General features: G+C 44.8%; 1 protein-coding gene across 21 annotated transcripts in view; it reads left to right on the plus strand.

The window, feature by feature from the left end:
• Window positions 1-702: 702 nt before the first annotated feature.
• Window positions 703-24,165, plus strand: part of DNM1 (dynamin 1) — a 66,403-nt gene continuing 42,940 nt past the window's right edge. For 11 of the 21 annotated variants that reach the window (XR_007207807.1, XR_007207805.1, XR_007207806.1 and 8 more), the window contains exon 1: window positions 704-1,013. Coding sequence is in view for 14 of the 21 variants with exons in the window: in XM_048325236.1 (XP_048181193.1) it covers window positions 853-1,013 (161 nt within the window). In the remaining 7 variants the exon portion in view is untranslated. Of the gene's footprint in view, window positions 1,014-24,165 lie in introns of all 21 variants that reach the window. The other 10 variants (XR_007207804.1, XM_048325231.1, XM_048325232.1 and 7 more) reach the window with 2 other exon arrangements.

Below are 24,165 nucleotides of genomic sequence, written 5' to 3' on the forward strand. Positions count from 1 at the left end.
GAACCACAGAATGGCTTGGGTTGGAAGGGACCTTAAAAAACATCTCATTCTGCCCTCTGCCATGGGCAGGGACACCTCCTGCTAGACCAGATGCTTACAGAGTGGTAGCGTTTTAGCAATCCTCCAGTTTAATAATCTCAAATGTCTCTTGTATTCTGGTGATTTCACAGGTGCTGTCTTCACACAAAGCCCTCCCATACAGGCGCCAGCCCGTTCCCAAGTACTGTGACCAAACCATGGTGCACTGACTGAACGGTGTGGCTGAGAGGATCATATTGTGCAGGTGTAGTAACCAAGCCATGTGGGTCCTTCGACCAAATTTTACCTGTTCGCTGGCAGCGCTGCACAGCTGCAGGGAGCGGACGCCACAGGGACCGTGGCACTGTGCTGGCGGTACGGGCCCACAGAGAGGTGCACCGTGACTGACTGCGAGGCGGGCTTACCGGGCTGCACACCCACACCGGCTGGGCCACACAGGTGTGTCAACCTTCCGCACACAGACACGACCCCACGCAGCTCCCGGGACAGCCTGCACTGCTATGGTTTTGGGGAGCGAGCCCCGTTGCCAGGTCTCTGGGAGCAGACACCGGTGCCACCCCTATCCCGGCCCCTCGCAGCCTCCGGACTACATCTCCCAGGATGTAGCGCGGCGCCGGTACCTTTAACGCCCCCTGGCGGCAGCACGGGGCGCTTCACAGGCGCGGCGGGCGGGCTGAGGCGAGCGGAGCCCGGGCGGCGTCGAGCGGGGCGAGGGGGCGCGGGCTGGAGCCGCTGCCCACCGGCCCCAGAGCCGGGGAGGGCTGCGGGGAGGGTTAGTGCGAGCTCGCCTGTGCGAGGAGCCGCGCCGCAACCATGGGGAACCGCGGGATGGAGGATCTCATCCCGCTGGTCAACCGGCTGCAGGACGCCTTCGCCGCCATCGGGCAGAACGCCAACCTCGACCTGCCGCAGATCGCCGTGGTGGGGGGGCAGAGCGCCGGCAAGAGCTCCGTGCTGGAGAATTTCGTCGGGAGGTGAGCGGGGGGTGTCCCCGGGGGGCGCGGGCAGAGCTGCCGCATGGCCAGCGCCGTGCGGGGGCAGCGCCGCGGGGTCCGCGGGCAGCGCGGTGTGGGAGCAGCGCGGGCAGAGGCTCCGCACGGGCAGCGCGGTGCGGGGACGAGCTCAGGGACAGCGCGGGCAGAGCCGCTGCACGGACAGCGCGGTGCGGGCACTTGGAGCGCGGTGCGAGGACAGCGCTCCGCTCGCAGCCACTCGGCTCGGCGAGTGTGTGGTGCGCGGGCAGCGCTGCAGGACGCCCGGGCGCTGCGGTGCAGGGGTACGAGGAGGCGCGGGAGGGAGGGAGGGAGTGAGGAAGGGAGGGCTCTCCGCCTGGGGGCATTCCGCAGCGGGGTCCCCGCCACTGCCGCACCTTGGCGGCCGGTGGGAGCCCCCCCTTGTCTTGGCTGTTACATAACGCAGGGGGCTGAAGTGGCTGTGGGGACCGGCTCCATCCATCCCCTGCTCGGTGTGGGACCGCAGGGCTCAGAGATGGATGTTGTCGCTGCGGGGGGGTGATGCGGAGGGTGTTTAAGTTTAATCTGCTTCGTCCCCCTCCCCCAGCCCAGGCTCGTTGTCCTCCATAGCGGATGCCATGTCAGGAGCTGCAGGGAGGCTATAGGAAGGACGGGGTTATAGCTCTCCTATATGCTCAAATCCCCGGGTGCTACCATTTTGTGACAGGCAATATACTGGTGTCTTCCCTTCATGTGACCTTCGCATTCATCATCTGCAACTTGAGTAAATTGCAGACCGCGCTGCCTGAATATCTCCTTCAGCGCAGACACACAACACCTGGGGAGGGGGGGTTGTTCCTCACCTTGTTCCTGGCCCTGTTAATTAATTGTATTAAGTTATATACGGGTTTTAGTTATCAAGGTGTCTTTTTATGCTATGAGGAGCACGCAGGTTTCTGGTGACTTGCCTTAAAAGCAGTGACTGCTGATACCTGGTCAGATGCTTGCGTGGGCTTTTCTCTTTCAGCAAACAACATCTATTGGATCTTGTTCCCCCACCCCCACTTTTTCTTTTAAGCTGTTTGCTGTTGGATGGCTTATAAAGCTTTTCCACTGTCAGAAGGGTCTGTGGTGTGGATTAATTGCTTGTTTAGCTGCAAGTAGCCCCAAATTCTGGACCTCTTCAAGGGTATCTTTGAGCAGTGAGTGCAGGGTGTGCTGTGTACTAGGAGGAAGGCACAGGGATTGTATCTGGTACAAAGAAAGCATGGTCAAAACGAAAATTTTTCTTCTTTGCCGTAGATTCAAAGAGTTTTGGGAAAATAAGAGTACAAAATTTAAAGAGTTTGGGATCTTTTCTAGCTAACTTCCAAAGGTCCATGGCAGTGTATCCCCCAGAGATGCTGGGATCATGCCAATGGAAGGACATTGCAGAGACACGTTTTACTGAGCCTCTGTTGGCAGTGCGCGGTTCTCAGGTCATAGTCCAGGATCCACTTGTTTGTCTGTAGTCACAGAAAATTCCTGCTCCCCAAGTGAAAAACTTGTTGGACTTTTGTAGCTTTCTAAGAAGGGGAAAATGGATTCTGAAATCTGTGAGCAAAATGGGTTCACCTGTTGGCTCTGCTGTTTTCATGCTTTCTAAGTACTGGCAGTCAAACCTCGTAAATCCTTTTTAGAGGATCTGTGCAGGCAGTGCTGCAGTGGTGTCATAGATAATGTAGGGCTGCTGGACCAGAGGAGGGTTTGTTGAAGGAAGGACAGTTAGTGTATTGGGGTACACTGCTCCTCTCCTTTACATCAACCACACAAGGGGATTTACTAATCCTTGGTGCATCTCCACTGGCACCAATTTAAAACTGGAGATTTTATCTGCTTGATGGAAAATATACGAATTCAATGGTTTTCTGTCTCTTTCTGATGACTCCTGTCACAGGAGAACTTGTGACCTCATCGTGTCCCATCAGCTGTCTCTCTAGCAGCAAGTTATAGTGCTGTGGCTTTTAGAAAATGAAATAATGAAGGGTCCCCTGAGCAGGAGCTGAGAGCTGTCCGTAGAAAAGCATTTAGAGGAAATAATTGGAGGGGAAATGGAAGATGTCCGTGTGAAGAGGTCTTTCTCCATTTGATACCCTTGAGTGCTGGCTAGTTTAGAGACTGGTAACTTGAGACCTCTTACCATAGAATGTATGTGTATATGCTGCAAACCCCAATCCTGTTAAAGTAGTGTTGGGGCCCTGCTGTAATGTACAGTCTCTTTCCCTTCTGTGTGGGTATTGGAAGCCATGATAAGGAGCTATGGAAATAGTACCCAGAATAAGCATGGCTCCTCAATGTAATTGTGGTAGGGGCTGTTTTCTTGTCTGAACAGTCATAAGAAGAAATTATGTGTAGACCTAATGTGTACAAATACAATTATTGCTGTAGTGTGGACATGACATATGTCACTGCTCCAGCTTGATACCAGGATGGTGGTGCAGCTATTGCTCAGCAGCTGCTCGCTGCACAGTGAATGTGAGCGCTGATGAGTTTCTCTCTGAGTGGATGGAAATCTGTGCAAGAACAAATGCTGATGTGCTTCATACTGGCTGATGAGCATGATGCAGACACTTCAGCAGAGGGTCTGGAGGCCCCGCCAGGGCTGGTTTCCCTGCTCGGGACCTGCAGGGCTCCTTTCAAATTGTCATCAAGTCATGTTTCCGTAACAGGACAGCACACTTGCCCCCTGCCAGACCTGTGTTGTGGCTATGCAGGGCTTCAGTCCAGGGCTGCTGCAGGTACCTTGCAGTAACACCGAGTCCCACACATGCTGGAAATGGCCAAGCAGGGAAGAATGATGCTGCCTGCAATCAGTGTTTAGTTATGTGTCTTACCAAACAAATTTTTTTTTTCCTCCAGAATGTGATGGCTTACTAGTTGCTGCTAATTGCTTTTTCAGTGACACTTACTCTGCTGTTAACAGATTATCCAACAGTGCAGAGCTTGTATTTATAATACCAGATGTCAGTGTGGCTGCTGTGTGTGCTTTTGCTGCTGGAGTCTCAGCATGGTGACTCGGATACCGGCTGGTGGTGATAAAATCACTGAAGAAACGAGAAGCCATGTAGAAGCCGGACAGGTGACACATCTCTCCACAGACTGGTTTATCCTGGGCACCAGAACTGGAAGGAAGGTTAATTGGTTGAGCTCCAGGCATTTCCTGTTGGTGTGGTTATAGGCTTGTAGGATAACTCAGGTTGGAAGGGACCTTAGGGAGCATTTAGTTTGTTCTTAAGGTGTTGTTACTTCCCTGCTGGCTCCTTTTCTAAATAAATAGGTCTTGGAGCAGGCACCTGTACCAGCAAAATTGGTCTGAAGAAAAGAACAAAGCATGTGGTATGTGCTAATTTGATTTGAGAGCCCAAATGACTGAGGAGGTTGTACAAGACAGCCCACTAGGCTGTTTGTATAATCATCCATGTTCATGCCGCTCTTACTTTGCCATGTAAAAATAACAAATATGTTTTCTTTAAATCCTATGATCTCAGAGCACTGTTACAGAAATCTTTGGATTTGTGGGAGTATTACTGTTATCTGTGCTTTACGAACAGGAAAACTAAAAGCACTGGGCTGTGTTCAGCTGGCTCCCTGAATGTCTGTGCCTTGTGGTGGTGGTGGTGCTGTCTGATCCAAGGCAGGGTGCTGCTCAGCCCTGCTGGGACAGCTGCATTGCTCTTCGTGGGGAAAACAAGGCACCTCTGACTTCTCCAGAACAGATGGTTTCAGGGGGCTGCTGAGGAGGCAGTGACTAAGGGCTGGGAACAGTGGGTGGAAGGACTTGAATGGAGATGAAACCATCTTGTTTATGATCAAGGGACCTAAGCAGTGCCAAAGTTGTGGGAAGTGAATCAGCGTTTACTTGACCCCAGACCTGAGCTGGAATCTGGTACCCCACAAGCATCCTCTCTTGGGAACTGTGCACGCAAAATAGGGGTACTTAGCAGTCTGTCACCAGGCTCTGATGGTATATGCTGAATTCCCTGATGTTCGTGTGTTGCCTGGAAGGAATCAGGAGACAGGTGTGGGCCCAAACTCAACCATGTTGGGCTAACCTTGCCTCTTCTAACACACTGAAATTTCCACTTAGGTAAAAGAGCAGGGAAAATGCAGCACTGCAGTGCCTGTGGCAGTGGAAAGGCTAAATACTCATTAGGCATAGCTGCAGTAATTGCTATGACAAAATCAGGCACGGGCCTGGCAGCAAGCGTCTCTTTGCCTTTCTTTGTCCCGTACCGGTGATGCAAAGCTAGATCCTGAAGCCGCAGGGTTTAGTTTGGCTTCAGGTATAACTTTGAGGAGCAACTTAATACCTTCCACAGCCATTTAGAGATAAATACACCCCCAAGATATGATGAGGGAATGCCTTCCTTGATAACACATACTTTGCTTTGTTATGGAAAGCTTCCCCAGCAAAATAACCTGCAGAGGCCAACAGCAGTATTTAGTAACTATGTAGAAGTGAAGGATCTTAAAGGGGTGCATAAAGAGATCGAGATACTTGGCCTGTTACTGCAGGAAAACTGTTTTGTTGATGATCTTTGTACTTTTAAGTTGCTCAGGCTTTTGCTGCAGTGTGTGCCTTGCAAGCTTGAGCATTGAGGACTGAGTGTTCAAATCTTAGTAAAAGTCATAGCTACATTATGTATAGATTGGGAATGTCTGTTGTACTGGGCAATGCTGAGCATCATTGCAGTACTTCAGGAGCAGATTTAAATTTAAACAAGAAGATACATTCATGGCATGTGCTTTGGCCACAAAAGAGGTTCTTAAGTGCGATTCTTCTAAATTTTTGAGGGTTCTGATTTGAGATGTGTGCTGTCAGAGAGATGATTAATTGCAAGTCAGGGGCCCTTAATTGTTATGTGATAAATACATCTGTGAGCCAGTCAAATCCTGTGTATTTGCAGCTTAAAGACATAGGCACTGCTTGTGAACTGACTTATTTAGGGTTGCAGTGGATGGTGCAAGAGCCAGGAGTAGGATTCTGCTGCTTAGAGAAATAAATTATGGTCAGATAAGGCCTTCAAATGGCAGCCAGTCTTTGGTCTCTAGTGAAGAAAATACCTATTTTTGTCTTGGATTAATTGTGGAAGGAAAAAAATATGGAGCATTGGGGGAAATGGGTAATGTGTTACAGCAGACCCCAAGATAAAATAATTTGACTTAAGAGTGATCTGTAGAGCTCTGAGCAAACACTTGTGGAAGGAGGAATGCTAGAAGGAGATACATGATTAAGTTAAAACATAACATAACATGGATGGCTGTGAGGGAAAAACCTGTGAATCTCAGTGTTTGTAGATGCAGCAGCAGTGTCTGCCTGTGTTTGTTCTCTGTCAGCTTGTTTTAATCCTATAGGGTTTGGCTCAAGTAAGTAAAAGTCTAATATTTTTTCTACTTCCTGCAGCAGTTACGTGTTCTCTGCAGATCTTGCTGTCTGTATCTTTCAGCTTAACTCTTTAGTGATGATCTTGTGCTTCTGGTAACTGCCCACTAGCCTTATATTCTCTGGAAGAAGAGATCTTTATGGCATGTCTCAGATCATATCAGAACTTACCCATGGAAAGGAAACCAGCTGTATCTCTAGTGGGGAACCTGATGCTCAGTGTTGTGCAAGTTGGTGTTTGGACCTACTGGTGTGTAAAAATGACACATTTCCTTGTCGTTGCTAGAATCATCACCTGATAGCTGACAGATCAAGGATGCTGCATTTCCTTGTGTGGACTCCTCCTTGTTAGTATGATAATCCTCAAGTTGAGAGTCTTAGAACATCTTGAGTTTTTTTGATAAGTCCTTACTGTACTTTGAGACAAGTAAATGTTGTGGAATTTTTTGTGTGTTTGCTCAGTAAACAGGATGCAGTGATACAAGGCTGTAAAGAGGGAACAGAACCAGTGGGGAAAGGAGTCAAAAGTTCCCAAAAGCTAAACTGTCAGCTGCTACTGTTTTTCAAAACTTGATGTGCTTATTACACAGTCAAAAAACCTAAATAAAACCAGGCAAAGCAAAGATGACCTACTGTTTTTAAAGGGTACTGATTGTTTTCAATACCTATCTGGGAATGCCAAGCCAAGTCCTTGACCCTGACTTTTCCAGATACTCAGCAGGCAGAATCCTGCTAGACTTAAATAAAAAGAATGGGAGTCTGTCTGCAACACCTCCTATCTGAGGCGACTTCTGAAAATGTTATTCTAAGGCAGGAAGTTAATCCCCTTCCTGATCTGGCAAATTCCCGAATGTCCCTATTTTTGTACTTCAGGTTTGAGTCTGTCTGTACAAGTGTGAGTAAAAATTGTGGATAAGGATTTTTAAGATGGATCTTTTTGAGGAGAAATGGAAGTGGCTTACAACTTAGCATAAGTTGATCAAGAAAACAGTTCTTGCTGTGTTCTAGCTACTGGGGTGAAACTTATTATGATGTCTCGAGCAGTGAGTTTATTGGACAAGAGCAAACCCATGTGTGCCCCACCCATGTGAGCCAGTACTTAGTTTTTTGTTTTAGGCAGTGCATTTGAGTGGCAAAACCAGAAGAGTTAGTGAAGGGGTGGCAGGCAGTCATCTGGAAACGTATGGTGTTCAGCCTGTGTGCTCAGCGTAAAATTGGTTCTGAGGTGGCGTCTGTGAAAGGAGATTTACTGACAATATGTGGTGTAAACCTACTTCCTTGATATGCCACTAAAAAAAAACCACCCAAAAAACTTTGAGTATAATACTTTTTTCCTTCTTGGACTCACAGATCTGGAACCATATGAGTCAGAGTACTGCTAGTTGGGAGGAGAGATGAAACTAAATCTGGTCCAGCACCCCCCCCTTCCCCTGCCCAAACCCAGAAATCTAGTCATGCATGATGGGAAAAATAGCTTACTAGTGGGACAATTTCTCATTCTACTTGAAATTTTCTCTTCCTGGTCTCCAACCTGGTTTTGCACATTCTGGTAGAGAGTGGAATCTCATGGTTAAAGAATACTATCTCTGATTACAGGCAAGTGGACATGTGGTAGAATTCTGTTCCTTGCTCTGAAGCTAAATTCTTAGCGATTAATTTTTTTACCTTTTTCTCCATCCTTAAAGGAGAGGCTGTTGGTGTCTCTCATGTCATGTAGGTGTATATCATTAGTGGACACTTGAAATAGCACTGGAAAAGGTTAAGCATAAAGTCATAAACTGTTTTTCTTAACAATAAATGAAAACTCTAAAGATGGCACTCCAGTGTCTGTCTGAGCCCTTGCAAAGGCCTGCCTTCTCTGTAGAAGTGTTGTGCCAAGAAATTTAGTTCTTCATGCAGGTTGGTTTGCTCAGTATTTTGCAGGTTCCTTAGGTCTGCTCTGCTGAGGTTGGGTCTGGTGCAGCCACCTTTGGCTGCTGGCATAGATCAGGTGCAGGATTTGAGGAGTGAGTGTGTTCTTAGAAAACTCTTGGAGATGAGAGGCTGCCCTAGATGGCCTGGTAGCACTTGATTTTTTGAGCATGGTCTTTCAGGGCAGGGATGTATAGCGCAGCCCTATAGAGGAATGAGCCCAGGGTTTTGTACCTAGAGACTTTCAGCACTTGGATGTTCTGGTCAGGTTTGGAGGTGGTCAGCCTGCAAGCAGGACTGGTTCTGAAAAACTGCAAAAAGTTATTTCTCTTAATTTACATTTGTCTGTGAGCCATCTAAAGTACACATCCTGCCTATTTTGGGGTGACTTGATGGAGTTTGGTAGTGCAGACTGGATGTGTTACTCAGAACTAACTACTATAGATACTGGGGTAGCTGGGAAGAGAGAGCTGAGAACATTTCAGTGTTTACTGATGAGCAGGCAAGACTGCATCAAAACGCTGTGACGGGAAACTGAGGGCACAATTTAATGTTAGATGTTTAAACAATTATTCCAGGTGACCCACTGATACTTTGTACTTAGGTCCAGCTTTGTTTTCAAAGTCCTATTAGTGAATATTTTAATAACAGTTGACTATAAAGTGGCTCCATAGTTTTCTTAAGCTGTCTTATGTAGGTGGGCAGACAGGACAATTAAGTTGCTGGTGTTTGCTTCCTTTGTGACCTTCAGGTTTGTCACAGCTCTGAGCCTGGTGCTGACTGTAGTAGATAACTGCTTTGCTTTCCTGCAAGACACAATACAGGAAGAATGAGCCCTGAGTCTGAAATCTTAACAGTGTCTCTGTTTTCTCCAGAGCATCTGACATGGCAAATTTTGGCAGACCCAGCCATGACCAAATGGAAGTGACATGGTCCCTGGTTAGTAGCTTCTTGCAATTCAGCATAACATGCTTTTGGAAGCTTCTTGGAAGCAGACGTTATGCAAGCTCCTCAAGCTGTGTCTTGCTGACTGGAAGCAAACTTGCCAGCTTCTGCCATTTTTCTGCAAGTCTTGTGACTTGTGTGGCTTTTCTTAGAGCCCTGGCCACAGCAACTGAGCTAACAGAAGAGCAGTGTAGCTTTTGTATTGAAAACAGCAATTTCCAACATGGAGGTTTGAGGGTATTTTTTTTTTCCAAAAGATGCTGTTTCCCTAAATGCTTCTGGAGACAAGTATAAAGAATCCGAAAACTTCTAAAACCTGCACTGTCATCTCTTCCCTTCCTAAAAATCAGGGCTTACTCTCAAAACTATAAGCTCTGCTAAAATACTTGTGTTGCAGTTGCAATGAACAATAAATGAGGTTTGGAATAAACCCAGTACCTCACTTGTGACGGAAATGGGAGTTGAACTGGAGTCTCTGGGGCTGAAAATACTATTTTAATAATGTATTGCCTCAACAGTCTCCTTTAACTCTCCCTTTCCTGTTTCTTGTGGCTTTAGGCAGCATTGTTGCAGCCCTGTGGAAGGGTGAAGAGTTAATACAACCATAACAGATGTGAGAAGTGCTCAGCTCCTGCCTGACTGCTCTGACTGTCATTTTGGGGCTGGGAAACACTCTCGCTGCAAGAGTGGCCGGTGTAGTATATGTGATGCTAAGAGAGGACACAGCCAGTGTTAAACTGATACTGCTGTGGATTTTGGCTGCAAAGCCGGGCAGTGTTGCTGGAATGCTGTCTAAAAGCTGATCATAAATTGCAGCTGTATTTCAGAGTGGTTTTTCAGCTGCATTCAGACCCGTTCTCATATCAATAGGCAGAAGTCTACAGAGATGCTGAGCAGTCAGTTCTCAACATCTGCAAATGTTTTCACAGCACAGCTAACTTACCCTGGAGAGCACTAGGACAAACTACAATTTTTCCCTTTTTTTAAAAAATTGAGAATGGAGATCCAGGGATGGGGGAGGTGGTGCTGAATTTCTTAGAACAAGGAAAGAGATACCTAAAGGCAAAAATCTTGAAGTCTTTGTTCAGTTCCTCCTCTTTGTTTTCCTACCAGTCTTACGTGTGTAAAGACAGAGTAAGTTACGTAGGATCTGGCTCAGGGCTCTGACAAATTAACAGGCTGTTTCAGCCCGAGAGCTCTTCCTCATCCAAGTAGTTACAAACTTCTAAAAATGGGGCTTATAATGACTGTCCATTTGCCACCTGCCTTCCAGCACAGGAACAATTCCCTGTCAGCAGGGAAATATATCTGATGACCTCTTAGTTCAGAATTAAGTCAATAAACAACAAAGTTCTAGTCCTCACAGGTTTTATGCTGAATTTAGCCTCACTGACTTGTTTATGATTTACTCTGAGCTTACACTGCTCTGGGTCAGGATGGGACCCCTCGATTCTAATACATGTTAGGTTTTCTCTCTTTCTGGCTGCTGTGATCTCTTGTGTAATCTCTGGCTATTTCTTAAGCTGATTGTGCTTTTACTTTTAATAGAAGTTCCTCTATGAATAGCTGGGAATTGCCTGAGCATGGTGATGGCCTTGAGAGGAGATCTGTCGCAGTGGGGTTAAAGCTACGGGTAAGGAGGAGGTTGGTATGTTCTGAAATGTAGAATACCCTCAGGGATTGGTGCATGACATGTGTCACACTGCAGAGCTGATGCTGCAGCTCCAGTACTGAAGCTCAGGTCACCTCTTCTACATCGTGCAGCTCACAGCAGAGATCCCAGCAACAAACTTCTTCCCATTGGGCTTTGCTACTTTGATTTGTTCCTGTTCCTAAGAATTACTCTGTTTATGCATATTCATGCAAGATGTGTTTGTTATCTCAGGCCTGCAAACTACCAGGCACCTCAAACTCATTTTGGAGAAAGAGGTCCATTTCCTGAATGAATTTGTATAGACTATTGAAGGAATTATATTTAAAGAATGCTTACTGCAAAAGAATAAGTCAGATACTGCATTAACACTTGGTATTTTGCCAACTTCTGCTCGGACAAAGTTGAATTCACACTGGATACCTGGAGGGGCAAAAGCAGATGTCTTAGAAATCAGTGTGTTAGTTTAAACAAGTGGAGTGGAGATACAAGGGGGAGAAATTTAGTTGAACCCTTTACTTGTGGAAAATAAGGAAAGGAGTGGAAGGCGTAAGACTGTGGTCTGTCCAAGTCACTATGCCACAGTTTTTCTATGGATTCAGAATGCCCACTGGTAAGGCAACACCTTTTTTGATCTTCCTCTTTTTTTTTGTTGAATTAAGCCCAGCCTTTTTGTCACCTCCCATGGTCGCTGCCCCAATTTGACTAGAGCAAAATGTTCCTTGTGGCATCAGAAGTGCTGTTCCAGTGGTTGATCAAAAGCACTTTGGCAGGCACATTGGAACCAGACAGGAGGTCAGAGCTCATCTCTTCTGGGACTATTGATCCAATTTTTGTTCTGGTATAGCCTGAAATGGAGATGTCTTGTGTGGTTTCTTAAGTAGAGTTTAATGCTTCTGACTTTGCACTAGAGGTGTTTGCAATCAGTCTGCTGGGTCTTCTTCAAGGGCTCAAGGGGCAGTGCCTCTGTACCATGTTCCCAGCCTAGGTTGATCCTAATTATATCTGGAGCCGCAGAGGTGCAGTGCGTAGCAAGGAACGTGGCACTGTTCCTGCATACTTCTCCAGGCAGAGCAGAGATGTAAATTGGCATCTTAAATTCCCTCTGCAGGACAGCCAGGCACTGTGGACAATTTGGTCAGGATGCCTGAATGCAGCATAACTCTGTTACCCCATGGAATTCTGTCCTTCCTGCCTGGCCTGTTGGAAGGGAAGCAGGCTACCTCCCCATCCACAACACACTCTGCCTCTTACCACTGACCTGAGATAAGTTATCAGGGTACATGCATTCAGCTTTATAAACCCACCACCTATGTGTGGCCACAAACAGCACATCATGGCTTGTTGAGGTACCATCCTTCCTCATGCAGGTTCTGTTTAGCTTTGTATCTGTGGGCTCATCAAAGGGACTTTCCCTTTTCCAATGAACTCTTTCAGTTGTCTGTACCCTTTAAGGAATTCGGGCTCTGGGCAGCCTGTCTCCTTTTCTAGCACACAGTGGTGTCTGGAAGTAGAGGAAGTGTCATGCTGCAGTGATGAAATGTGCCTCCAGCTACGTTTGTTCTTCTCTTGGGTCTTGCAGTAAATACCAGGACTCCAGAGGTGTAGTTTTGACAAGAAATCCAAGATTATACTTAGCCCAAGTATTTGATATCTTTGAATTTGCTGTTGTACGTGGTTTCCTTCTCTGAAGGAGAGAAGGACAAAAAGGGGGATAATCCCCTTTTTTATCCAGAGCGTCCATGCGATGAGTAGTGTGAATATTAGTTACTGCTGCACAGTATAGTGGTGTCTCAGAACACAGGAGAGCCTCTACTGCTGAGCAGCCTTTAGTCGGGACTCAGCTGCAGCCTGGCTCCAGAGATTAAGACACTGGTGGTGGGAAATAGCAAGGTCAGCCTGCTGCTCGTCGGTCTTAACATCCATTAATCCTGGGGTGTTACTGTGGCTGTGTTTTCCCATCAGCCATCCCTGTCCCAGAGTTTTAGTGTACAGCTTGTCCTTTTGTTTTCTCACAGCTCAAGTTGCAGGTGCTGAACAGGTCATGTTTTTCAAGGCTGCAGCCTTTCTGTTACAGTAGAGCCAGGGGTTGTCGGTGGATTTGTTTGTGCCAAAGCAGAGCAGCATTGCTGTGGTGTTATGACAGATAAGTGCGGCTTGAAAAAGAGACAAAGATGCTGGGTCATGGGTTTACCTTTCTGGCCTTAAGAAAACCTGTTTCTTCACTACTGCCATAGGGACTGAACTAATTTGATGCTCTGGGGTGTTGATGCTGCTTGGTATTTTCTTCTTGGAGACTGTCTGGAAATTACAGGGAGATTCTGCAATTGCATAGAAATTTTTGCCAGCGTATATATGCTTTTGAAGTAGCAAGAGGAAAACTTGCTTTTGTGCTGTGATGGTGAAACTTAAATCAGGCAGACATAAAGGTCTGGTTTGCAGTTTCTGGGGTGGAGAACACATCGTGCAGTGCAATATTTCTGGTGTGGGTTTGTTTTTTTTTTTTTCACATGAGTAAAACCATCCTTGTTTCCTTTCTCCTGGGACTGTAATTCTTGAAATCAAAACTGCATTTTCCACAAATGTGTAATCCTTACTGCCACATCCATTCAGGATACACCAGGCTTATTCTCTTGAGTTCCTGATATTGTCATGCAGAATCAGTGCTGTATTATTCTTTACCGTGAATATCCCAAGGCAGCAAACAAAATCCAGGACTTCATTTTCTATTACTCAGAAAATCCTAGAGGAAGCTGCACAGCAGCAGTGCTGCAATTTTCCGCTCTTTCCAGACTCTGCTTCCCCAGCTCTGCAGCCTAGAGTCAATGCGGCATTTGCTATAACGGGCAGTGACTTTTTGAGATCAGGCAGTGCACTCTAGGCTGTACCACTCTCTAAATAATTCTCTGCAGTAAAATGCAGAGCTCCAAACAAGAAAATGCCTTTACAGTTTTTTATCTGCAGAAACACAGAGTAAATTGGCTCACAAGTGCACGTGAGGTGCTGGAGTGCTCTGTTTTGATTTCCCATCTGTGTTCTACCTCCTTGCGTATTCTGGACTAACCCATCTGCAGGAAGATAGCAGGGAGGGAGCTAGCAGATAACCCTCAAAATGGAGGAGGGGAAGAATATTCCTGATTAATTATCTCACAGCAGAGATGAACCGAAGCAAATGACATTTTGGATGAGGTGGTCGGGTTTGCATGCTTGGAGTGCCTCTTGTTTCTCCTCCAAACTCTTGACCTATAGCTGTAGACACTTGGTTAAAACCTCAGCAGCTTGGGGCTGATGCCCACCAGTGAGGGATGCAAGAGCTGTGTGGATATCAAACTCATTTGTTTCTATGGAAACAGTGGATTTCACCATGTTTTAGGGAAGTGGGAGGGGAATTATCCCCCCCCCCCCCGGGCCTCGTTCTGGCTCTCAGATTGGATTGGTTGCTGCACAACAATTGTAGAGCAGCAGCCCATGAAGGGATTATCTATCAGTCAGTGATCACAATTAGGGAGAGAAGCACGTGGCTCCAATCTGCTCCCATTGCAGGATTCCCAGGGTCACAGCCCTCCATGGCACTTAAAAGCAAAGAGTTTAACCTTGGTTGCTCGTAGCCCCAAAGGAGGGCTGCATTACAGTGCAGGCAGCTGCACCCAGACTCCTCAGTTGGGATGGCTGAGGGAATGAGCTGTGCTTGTGCCTCACCACACCTTTTTGGTAAGAGCTGAAAACTATTTGTGGTGTCTACAAGGTCTGGAGGAAGCTGAGATCTTTCAGACAGGCTTCAAGTGATTGCTTGCTGATGCAATTATTGTACTTCTAGTTCGTTGTACTGCTCTCAGAAAGTCCCAGCACTTGAAGCGCTGTGACTGGAGATGATGATTTTGAGACCTTTTTTTCAAAAATGAAAGGTAACAACAAAGGAAACAAAGTTGTTTCCTTCGTGAAACAACAGAAGGAATCAAAGCATGAACATCAACCTCAAACAGGTTCAAATAAGAGGCGTTTTTACTAAACCCCATACATTCCTAGCGGTCTGTAGAACTGAATCTCTTCAAACGGGCCTGGTGCCCTTGTGCAAGATCCCAGTGCTGATCCTTCTGAAGGAGTTAACCAGCACCTCTGTATTTCAGGCTCTAGCACTGACTGAGAGGGAGAGCTTGGATTTCTAGATAGAAAGAAAGCAGACCATGGGAAACTGACAGAAAGGGTAATGCCTGTGTGTGCTTGAACCTTTTCCCAAGGTACTCCCTTGTTTCCTACAAATGTAGGACAGGACCTGTGTAACTGTCTCTAATGGGGAGAAATTATTTTTGCTCAGCTTCTGTCTCCCCTTACTGTATATAGGGACTTCCTATATTCCATGTTATGTAAACTGAGTTCGGGATGAAGGGCAGCTTCTAGCAGAAATTCTTGCTTTATGCTTTGTAGTACAGCCAGTAAATCAATTGGATGGGATAATCCTGGTTATGGATTTGCAGAGGTGCATCAGAAGAACGCAGCAGCATCTCTGCCTTACTTTCAGGTCATCTAAAAATATGTATATAGACCTTGAAAGTCAGGCCAGATCCTGCTGTAAGGTCTACCAAGCATAAAGCTGGGGTGTGCTGGCTTCTTTGGAATTACTGTAGACATACAGCAGCAGAAATGCCTTGGGGCAAACTCTTCGCTATGTCAGTTTAGTCTGCAGGCTGGCAGGCCCTCAGGCCATTGACTGAAAGTGTAAGAATGCCCGTGACTTCTTTGGAAGTCTCTTGCCCTGTGGAAGCAGGGCAGCCGTGACGGCTCTGTAGTTGTGCATCTGATTAACTGGTGCACAGCGGCTCCGGAACAGCCATGACTTGGCATGATGCACACAGCTGTCTTCCAGATTTTGATCTGTCCTGAAGCTAGTGGAGTGTGAAACAGAAAAATCAGCCCAAAGGATTCAAATGAAAATAAACAATAGCAAAACTTATCTTATCCCACTGCTTCCAACAACCTGTATAGAGGCGTGTGCTGGAGAGGGGCTGAGATGCAGAGAAAGGAGATGTGGAAAAAGTGAATGAGAGAGGCACCAACTGCCATGGATGGCTCCTGGGAACCAGTCTGTGCAGTGAGAGATAAGCCAGAAAGCAGAATTTAGTGCACTTGAGGAGGGGTGGGAGAGAGAGCTGTTTCCAGGTGAGTGTTCATATAAAAATTGCTATGGGCTTTCCTTCTGGCTTTAGCAGTGTTAAGGAAGGTGCTGCAGGCAGAAGTCTGAACACAGCCCCTGCAGCTGAAGTATCGGTGATGTGAGAGAACATTGCCCAGGGTGTCCCCTCTCATTTTCTGAGCCCCCTCAGCCCACACTTGACTCAACAAACACGTTCTGAGTGGGAAAGACACATTTTTGATTAACACTTCTGATGTTCAAGGCATGTGGGCCCTCCCAGAGACACAAGAGCCCATGAATATGACAATGCCTTCCAGTAACAAAAATCTTTGTCCTGTTCTGTAGGAAGGATCTGGACACTACCAAAAATTACCCAGACAACAGTACTGGACACTGTCACCTCTGTGTGTGTAGATCAGTGGCCAGTAATTGTGTTGTGTCCCAGGGTGAGGAGACAAGCTGATGATGAAATGGCTGAGATGGAAGCTTGAAATTCAACTTCTGTCTCTTCATGGCACGTCATTTACCCCAAATGTCAGTGAAACAAACCTCACCATTATGCCTGTCCACAAGGAACTGGATTTGATTTGCCAAACTCATTGTGTAGGCTTTCAAACAGCCAGGCATGCAGCTTTCTATGGAGGTGGGTTCTCTTGGAGGGGGCAGTCTCCTGAAAGGTTTCTTGTCTTTTCAGCAGAGCCTGTGGTGTGGGGTCATTGTGGTTTTTGAAATGTTTTGCAATAAATGTAGGTTTCAGCTGTGGCTTTATTGAGTTTATATATTAACTCTATATAAATACTCTATATTTTTCTTATTTTGAAGGAAGTGAGAGCAAAGTGTGGGAAAAAGATGCAGGAGATCTCCAGAACACGTCACATCCTGGTCAGTGGTAAAAAGGGCATAGGAAACCCAGCAAAGACAATTCTTGTGGTGAGAATCATGTCAGTTCTGGAGCAGGATGTGATGTGAACATGTAATACTGCTATTGCTACACTTACTTATTACACTGAATTAACATAGTTGCTGTCCTTTCATGTTTGAAGACCTCAGTGCCTCAGTCTGCACAAAACCTTGGGCAGAACATCCCTGCTGGGCCCTGTGCTGGTATCGGGTGCAATTTTGCACAAAGGAATAGAGAAACTCGAGGCAGATTGGGAAAAGGTGCCAACTTCAGAAGTTACTTTCTACTTCATTCTCTACTCTCTCTGACTCGTGTTTGTGAATTATCCAGTATTATGTTGTAAATGTGTCCAGCTTATACTGGCACTTGTGTTTTTCCCTGCTTGGGCAGCACCTGTGAATTTTCTAGGACGGTCTCTGGGAACTCAAGCACAGCAAAGTCCCACACTTAAGAGGCTCCTTGGCCCTTTTGCTTACTGACCTGGGGAGCTGTACTGGGGAGAAGTGGCCAGGTATTAGAGAGGCTGTCTGAGGGCCAGAACGATTTAACAAAGCAATTATAAGTGTTCCAAGACAGTACAATAGTGTTAACCTCCCTCTACACTACTGTAAATAGGAACTCAAGGTACAAGGCAGTGGGAAGCTTTCTCTTCAATTTTTTTGTTTCTTCTAACATGTATATTATGATGACACTCATGAACTATTGCCTGTCTTTATTTTTCACAATTGTTTTCTTGAATAATGAATCGTTGTGCACAATAATATCGCCAGTATACTGGAAAATTGTGTACTTACAATAGATCTTTATTTCTATATGTATCCATTGTGTGACCAGTACCAATTGCATCCTAAGAAGTTACATTATACTGAGTGCTTATGGAATTGCTCTTGTTCGCTGTGGCTCAGGACTAGGCACACTTGTGCTGTGGTGATTGGCTGATAAACAATGCACATCCTCTGGCTTAAAGTTATCTAAAGGTGCTAACCTTAATGGAAAAAATCATGGCCTAACTAGGAACAAGACTAACCACATGATTATGAATCTGTATGACTTGTGTACAAGTTCACATGATGCAGTATGAAAGGAATATGAGAGCTGAGGGCAGAGAAAAACAAACTAGCAGGTTGATGTATGTTTTTTTTCATAATGCACCTGTTTTTAATGCTTGCTGTTCCTCTTGGCCTGTCCAGCTTTTTTTAGTTGAGAAGTGCTTTGACTCAGGCACAAGAAGAGCTCACAGAGTCAACCAAGTTAGCAGGAAACTCTGAATCTGCAATGCAGCCCTTTTGGCAACCTGCTGGGTGGCAGAGGAAAGAAGCAAATTTGTCCTTGTTCTTGCCCCACACCTGAGTTATGGAATTGCTTGCGAATGTACTTGCATGTTGCTTGAAGGATCAGAGCACCAGGAAGGTGCTCCAAGGGCAGTTCTACATCCTTTTCCTTCTAGTAGAACTACATGATGTCTGTTGTGAAGGAGCACCAGGAGTTAGTGACCAAGAAGTACAAAGCTCCTACTGTTTCTCAGGTGTTTGTTTTAGGAGTCAATATGATTAATAGTAAATATTTTTAGTGTGTGGTTAATGTTCCCCATAGGGGTCAGCCTGTGTGCTAAGGATTCATTTTGATGTGCTGAAGTAAGAGCATGTTTGAAAATACAAGTGCTGTGAGATGAAGCGCTGTTCAGATAAATGTATAAGCTGTCCATAGAATGCAGCTTTTATGAAGATGTGAATGTTGCTGATGGGCGCAGTAATCAGAAGAATCATACATCAAAGGTACCAATACCCCTAGATTGGCTTGTAAAGCACTGTGCCATCATGAGCTAGGGAGGAACTACTGATCTGGGTGTGTGAGAATGGTGAATGATAAATTATAAGCCTTGACAGATGAAAATAGTTTGAAGCTTAAGCAGGAGCAGGTCTGAAATGTGTAACCAGCCAGTAAAATCCATAGGGACAGAACTGTATTTCTTGTGGTATATTGGCACAGTGCTTTGTGCAGTGCATTTCTGATTGAATGCTGTCCTCAGGCACCATCAGAACACAGGAAGTTACAAATACTCAAATTAAAATACAAACAGCCATGTGAAATCATGGAGGCTGTGTGAATTTTAATTTTCTGAAACTAATACAATCCAAACTGGGGATTAATCACATCTGTTAATGTACTATTTGTCTATAGATGTATAATAGGAAATCAAATTAAAATTAAATGATCAGATGCTGGTGTTCCCTTCTGTTCTTTGCAACTAGTTTTATGTCTTCATAAACTGCTGTTTGGGCTCTTTAATTGAGGCTTTACGTTCTCTAGTGCATTCTAATTCAAGAATCTCACAATTCTGGCAAACAATTGACTGCAACAATGCTGTGTTGGTTTGTCTAGACTAGGCCTAGATTTGTATTTCAGAGCCCTCTACAAACAGCTTTCCGAGCCTTCCAGCTTCTCTGGAGACAGGGAAAGCAAGCATTTGGTCTCTCTTCCATGTAGAACAAGAGACGGTACCGTGGGCTCTGTTCTGGTTTTGACTGCTGAAGAGCTCTGTTGCAACTTCAGTGAAGACAATAATCATGCATGAAAATCTTTGACTCAAAGTCCTTTCAAAAATACAGATTGCCAGTGGATGGAGAAGGTGCAAAACTTGAATTTGGTGGAAAGAGGGAATAAATGATGCTCATATTTGCTGTAGAAGGGAATCCATGGAGAAGCAATTGCAGCCTGAGCTGATGTGTGGGGATGCCGTCAGTATGTTCTTGCCCTTCCTTGTTAGGAAATTGTGGTTATCACTTCTGATATCATGGCTACAGGGTCATAAAGAGGTTTGCGAATACCAGACTGCTGGAATGAAACAGCACTGTAAACGTTACAGGAATCTCTAAGCCTTAGAGCACAAACCTAAAGCAGTGAGCTGACACTTCTGGCAAAGCATGAAGGGACAGACTGGCTCCTGCAATCACTCGTGTTGTGCTTATCGGGATTGAGAGCATTTATTCTAGCAAAGCTGGTGGACCAGGCACAACATGCCCGTAGCAATCACTGAGATGGTCTAAGACTTGCTCCTCCTCCAGAGATCTCTGTATCTCATTTAACAGGAAAACGTCAGATCAAGTGTTTGACCAAAGGAGTAAACAAGTATTCTTTGGTCCAACAAACTGTGTATGTGTGGACACAAATGTACCTCTACTGCAGCAAACTAGCTCATCTCAGTTTCTTTTAATGGAGACAGTCACATTTTCTTCAGTGTAGCAACAGTGAATAAACACAAGAAACATGTCTGAAAGTTTCAGTGTGTGCCTCTTCAGGTACTCCCAAGCTTTCCATATGGGTATCTGTCCTACTTTTTTTGATCGCATCTATCTTTGCTTCCCTTTCCATACAATATATGTTGAATTATACGAGCAGTTTGTCAATCTCCTTTGTTTTATGAATAGTCTGGGCAAAGTGTCTTTGGTTGATGATACTTTTAACTTCTAATTGTCTGTACTGTGCAAGTCATTAAATGAATTCTAAAACTTGTTTATAGAGTAAAGGTGGTTTTTGTCACTAATAGCCACTAATAACTTTTTTGTTCCGTCAGATTCTAACTTACCTAATGCATGAGGGCTCTTTGTATATAGTGTCTGGCTTTAGTTAAAAACTTCAAACAAACAAACCAACAAAACAAGGAAACCCCAATTCCCAGTGCCCTGATTATAAATGTATTGTTGCATGACATCAAGATTGTATTAATGTGTTTCCAAGGTGTTTGGATTTTGTTTCAGTGTTGCTCTACAGTAACTGCTAGATTGGTTCCCTTCCCTTCAATATGTTTTATACTGTGTTACTAATGCAGCTTTCAGCCCAAATCTGCACTCTCATGCAGCTCTGCATACGAAAATAGAAATAAGACTGGAAGGGATGCTGTGATTGGGCTTGCCCCGAGGTAGCTAGAACTGTGTAAACACTTCAGAACTGAGCAATGCAAAATAGAACAATAAATGCCCTTTCAGGTCACTTTCCTGCCTGAACTCTTTCAGCTTGAGACCTGTCAAGATTTGCATCCTTGGTTCTTTTTTGTCATCTTGGTTTAGAAGAGATCTATCACTGGTCAGACCAAGAATTTACCTACCTCAATATCCTCTCTCTGAGAGTTGTTAATAAAAAAATGAGTGTAAAATACATAGAAATAAGTCTTCCAATAAATGATGTTTTGAGAAATGTAGTTATCTGAGCCTAGTTTTCCACCTCTGCTAAAATGCTTGGAATTGCATTGCTAGAACCAATACCTTAATCTTTTGATTCAGAATTTTGAGTCAATAGCTAAGAAAGCTAAAAGCAAATTAAGTATTTATATTCCCTGAATACAGCTCTGTTTTAGCTGCTACTTTGTATATTTTCTAGGTGAAGCCTAGCCTTGAGAAGTGGCAGTGTTGTGCTTTAAAGCACCGGGAATCAAATGTTGTTATGCACTTCTGTGTGTTACAAACAAAGCAACAGGAAAAGAACATTCCAGTTCTTAAGATAAAAAGTGAAGGAGGAAAACAGGGGGTTGGTGCCCTCAACCTGAGTAACATATTTCAGGCACAGTCATGTATAGTGATGTATGCAATGAGGTTCTGGTGTCATGCTAGAGGCTGCCTTGTCTCAGCACTCAAAGCCTTTATAACATTTTATCTCTGAAGACTTATTCCATCTTTCTTTTTCCCCCTTCAGCCTTGCTCTTTTACATCTCCCCTGCTGGAAGTGAATAAGCCAGTTTAACTCCACTGCTCTTGCCTGCCTAGGTCACCTGGCACATGGTGGTTTTTACCTGGTGTGTTGTCTTCCTGATTCTGACTTGGTGTCATCACTTTGGGCTGCTCTTTCTGGAGCAGTAGCTGTGTGTGTGTAGCTCTTCCTCCAGGCTCTGAAGCGAGCTCAGACTGTACTGGGCATGTTGTCTGTGCCACACGTGCTCTGTGGTTGTAGTTTATTTGCAGCAGCAGTTTGTGCCCCCTGCAAGAGGGCAGGCAGGGCTCTCTCGCCTCCTGCTCCTTGGCACTCAGCCAGCTCGAGTTTACTAATCCCTACTTTTTAGTTTCTATGATTTGAAAGGCTTAGCTGGAGCAGGAGGAGGAAGGAGTTTTTCCAACAGACTGCAGAGAGAAAAGAAATGAAGAATAGGAAATAACATGGCTAAAATGGGATGATACTGCATAAGTTGTAGGTTTTATTAATAAAGCTTTTTGGCTGTAACTCCTGATAGGAGTCAAGTGTACAGAAGGCTTGAAAGTTGAACTGCATGTACCTCTCAGTAGTTTGTGGGTATGAACACACATTCATTTTCTGATACTAGGGATCAGATTTGCATGTATTTTCACTCAGAACTAGAGTAGCACTGAAGATTGTTGGTGACAAGATTTGGCTTATGGATTTGTTGTCTTGTCCTCTAGACGACTTGGTGGTTTTTGCTTGGAATAGCCTGGGAGCTACTTGAGTTAACACAATAAATTGAATAATTTTTTAATAATGCTGGAACCCAATGCTGTAGGTTTTCTGTCTATCTTTGTCTTGAGATTTTTTTTTTTCTTAGTAGCTATGATAAGGACAGTAGAGAAATCAGGATATTAAGCAAAGCAGAAGGATTCAGGAAAACATAGTCCAGCATGAATAGGATCTTGCTTCCTATTGATTTCATGCTTATAAATGCAAGTGGTCCTTTTTCTACAGTAAAGCAAGATTTGATACTGCAAATTGGAAACCAATAACTAGAGGACTGTCTCGGTGTGCTGGAAAGGGAATCTGTAGTATTAGGATTCCTTTTTCTCAGGTACAAGTTCAAAATAATTCAGTGGATCTTAAATGGATGTGTTATGCTAAAAACTGATGCAAGGATAGGACTTTTCCACATATCGACCACAGGCATCTATAGGAATGGAGCTGAGATAGCAGAAAACTGTTAGAATGGCTCAGTGTCTTAAAGATTCTGGGGTTAATCCCACTGGAATGGAAAAACTAGAGCTGTATGATTTGAAAAACAAATGAAAGGCAATCCCCAGTTAACTCTTTATAATTCTGGAAAGTCTAAAATAATGAGAATGAGTTTCAGTCTAATTTTAACTGGTCAAGTTGTACCAGAGGTTCCATTATTCCTGACGTAGTAATTAACAGGTGATATTTTTGAGATGTTAGAGGATGTACGGTGCCTCCTTACACTCATTTTACTTGAACCTGCTCTCCAGTTTTTGATATTACCAAGTTATTCTGACATCCCCACAGATGGAGAATTACTTTTATAACTGAGGAAATGGAAATACAGAGAAGCAGAATAACTTGCATAGGGTTACATAGGAAATGAGTGGCCAAACCAGGAGCTGAGACAGAGCTGCTCAAGGCCTTGTCTGGTGTGTAAAAACAGAAACTCATTTCTCATATTCATGGACTTCGTCAGTGTTAAGTTCATGCAGGAGTAAGAGGAAGATCGCAAAGTGGAGAGCTCTGGATTTCTCATTCAGCAGAGTTAATAGTTACTCCTGAATTAGCAAAATTATTCCTTGCCACAGCTATGAAGGGAAGGAGGATTGTCTGCCAGAACCCTGCCAATGTAGGCAGGGCTTCTTTTAACAGAGAAAACTATATTCATGCTGTAGGAAACATATTTTGAAGTGATGCTTCTCCCAGTAGGCAAGGAAGCAATTGATTATATTTTCAGAACTGCTCAGTGGCTCCTGAAGAGCCACATGAACAGCCAAGTACTAGAAAACCAGGCCACAAACTAGCAAGGTCATCAGCAGATGCAGTGGGCACGCCTAGCTTTGGATTGGAAAAAAGGAAAAGCAGAGGAGAACTGGTGGGCTGTGGCTGCTAAGCCAGCATTTGGAGAATGTTGGTGAAAGGCTGCTTTCCCTTGAAATTACTTGAAGTACACAAAAATTCAGGATTCATGTAAATACAGAAGGAAACTACTGCTTTTGCCTTAGCAATACTGATATCTTGAGTAGTTATAGCTGGGAGAGACCCTGTGTGGAGACAAGCCTTTGGCTGCTGGTTATTTTCTCAGTTGTATCACGTGGTGTTTGCACACTGGGACAATGTGGTGTCTTCTCAAGCTCCAAGTGCAGGGTGTGAGTGAATTTGTGTAATTGTTTTTGTCAAAAGGAGGCACGCTAGTTTTTTGGCTCTGCTTCAACTTCTCTTTCTGATGGAAGCACAGACAGCTGTATTAAATGGGCTTGTTAACTTGGAACTTCAGCTGAA

Source organism: Corvus hawaiiensis, chromosome 21 (assembly GCF_020740725.1).
Source record: "Corvus hawaiiensis isolate bCorHaw1 chromosome 21, bCorHaw1.pri.cur, whole genome shotgun sequence".
Taxonomy (NCBI): domain Eukaryota; kingdom Metazoa; phylum Chordata; class Aves; order Passeriformes; family Corvidae; genus Corvus; species Corvus hawaiiensis.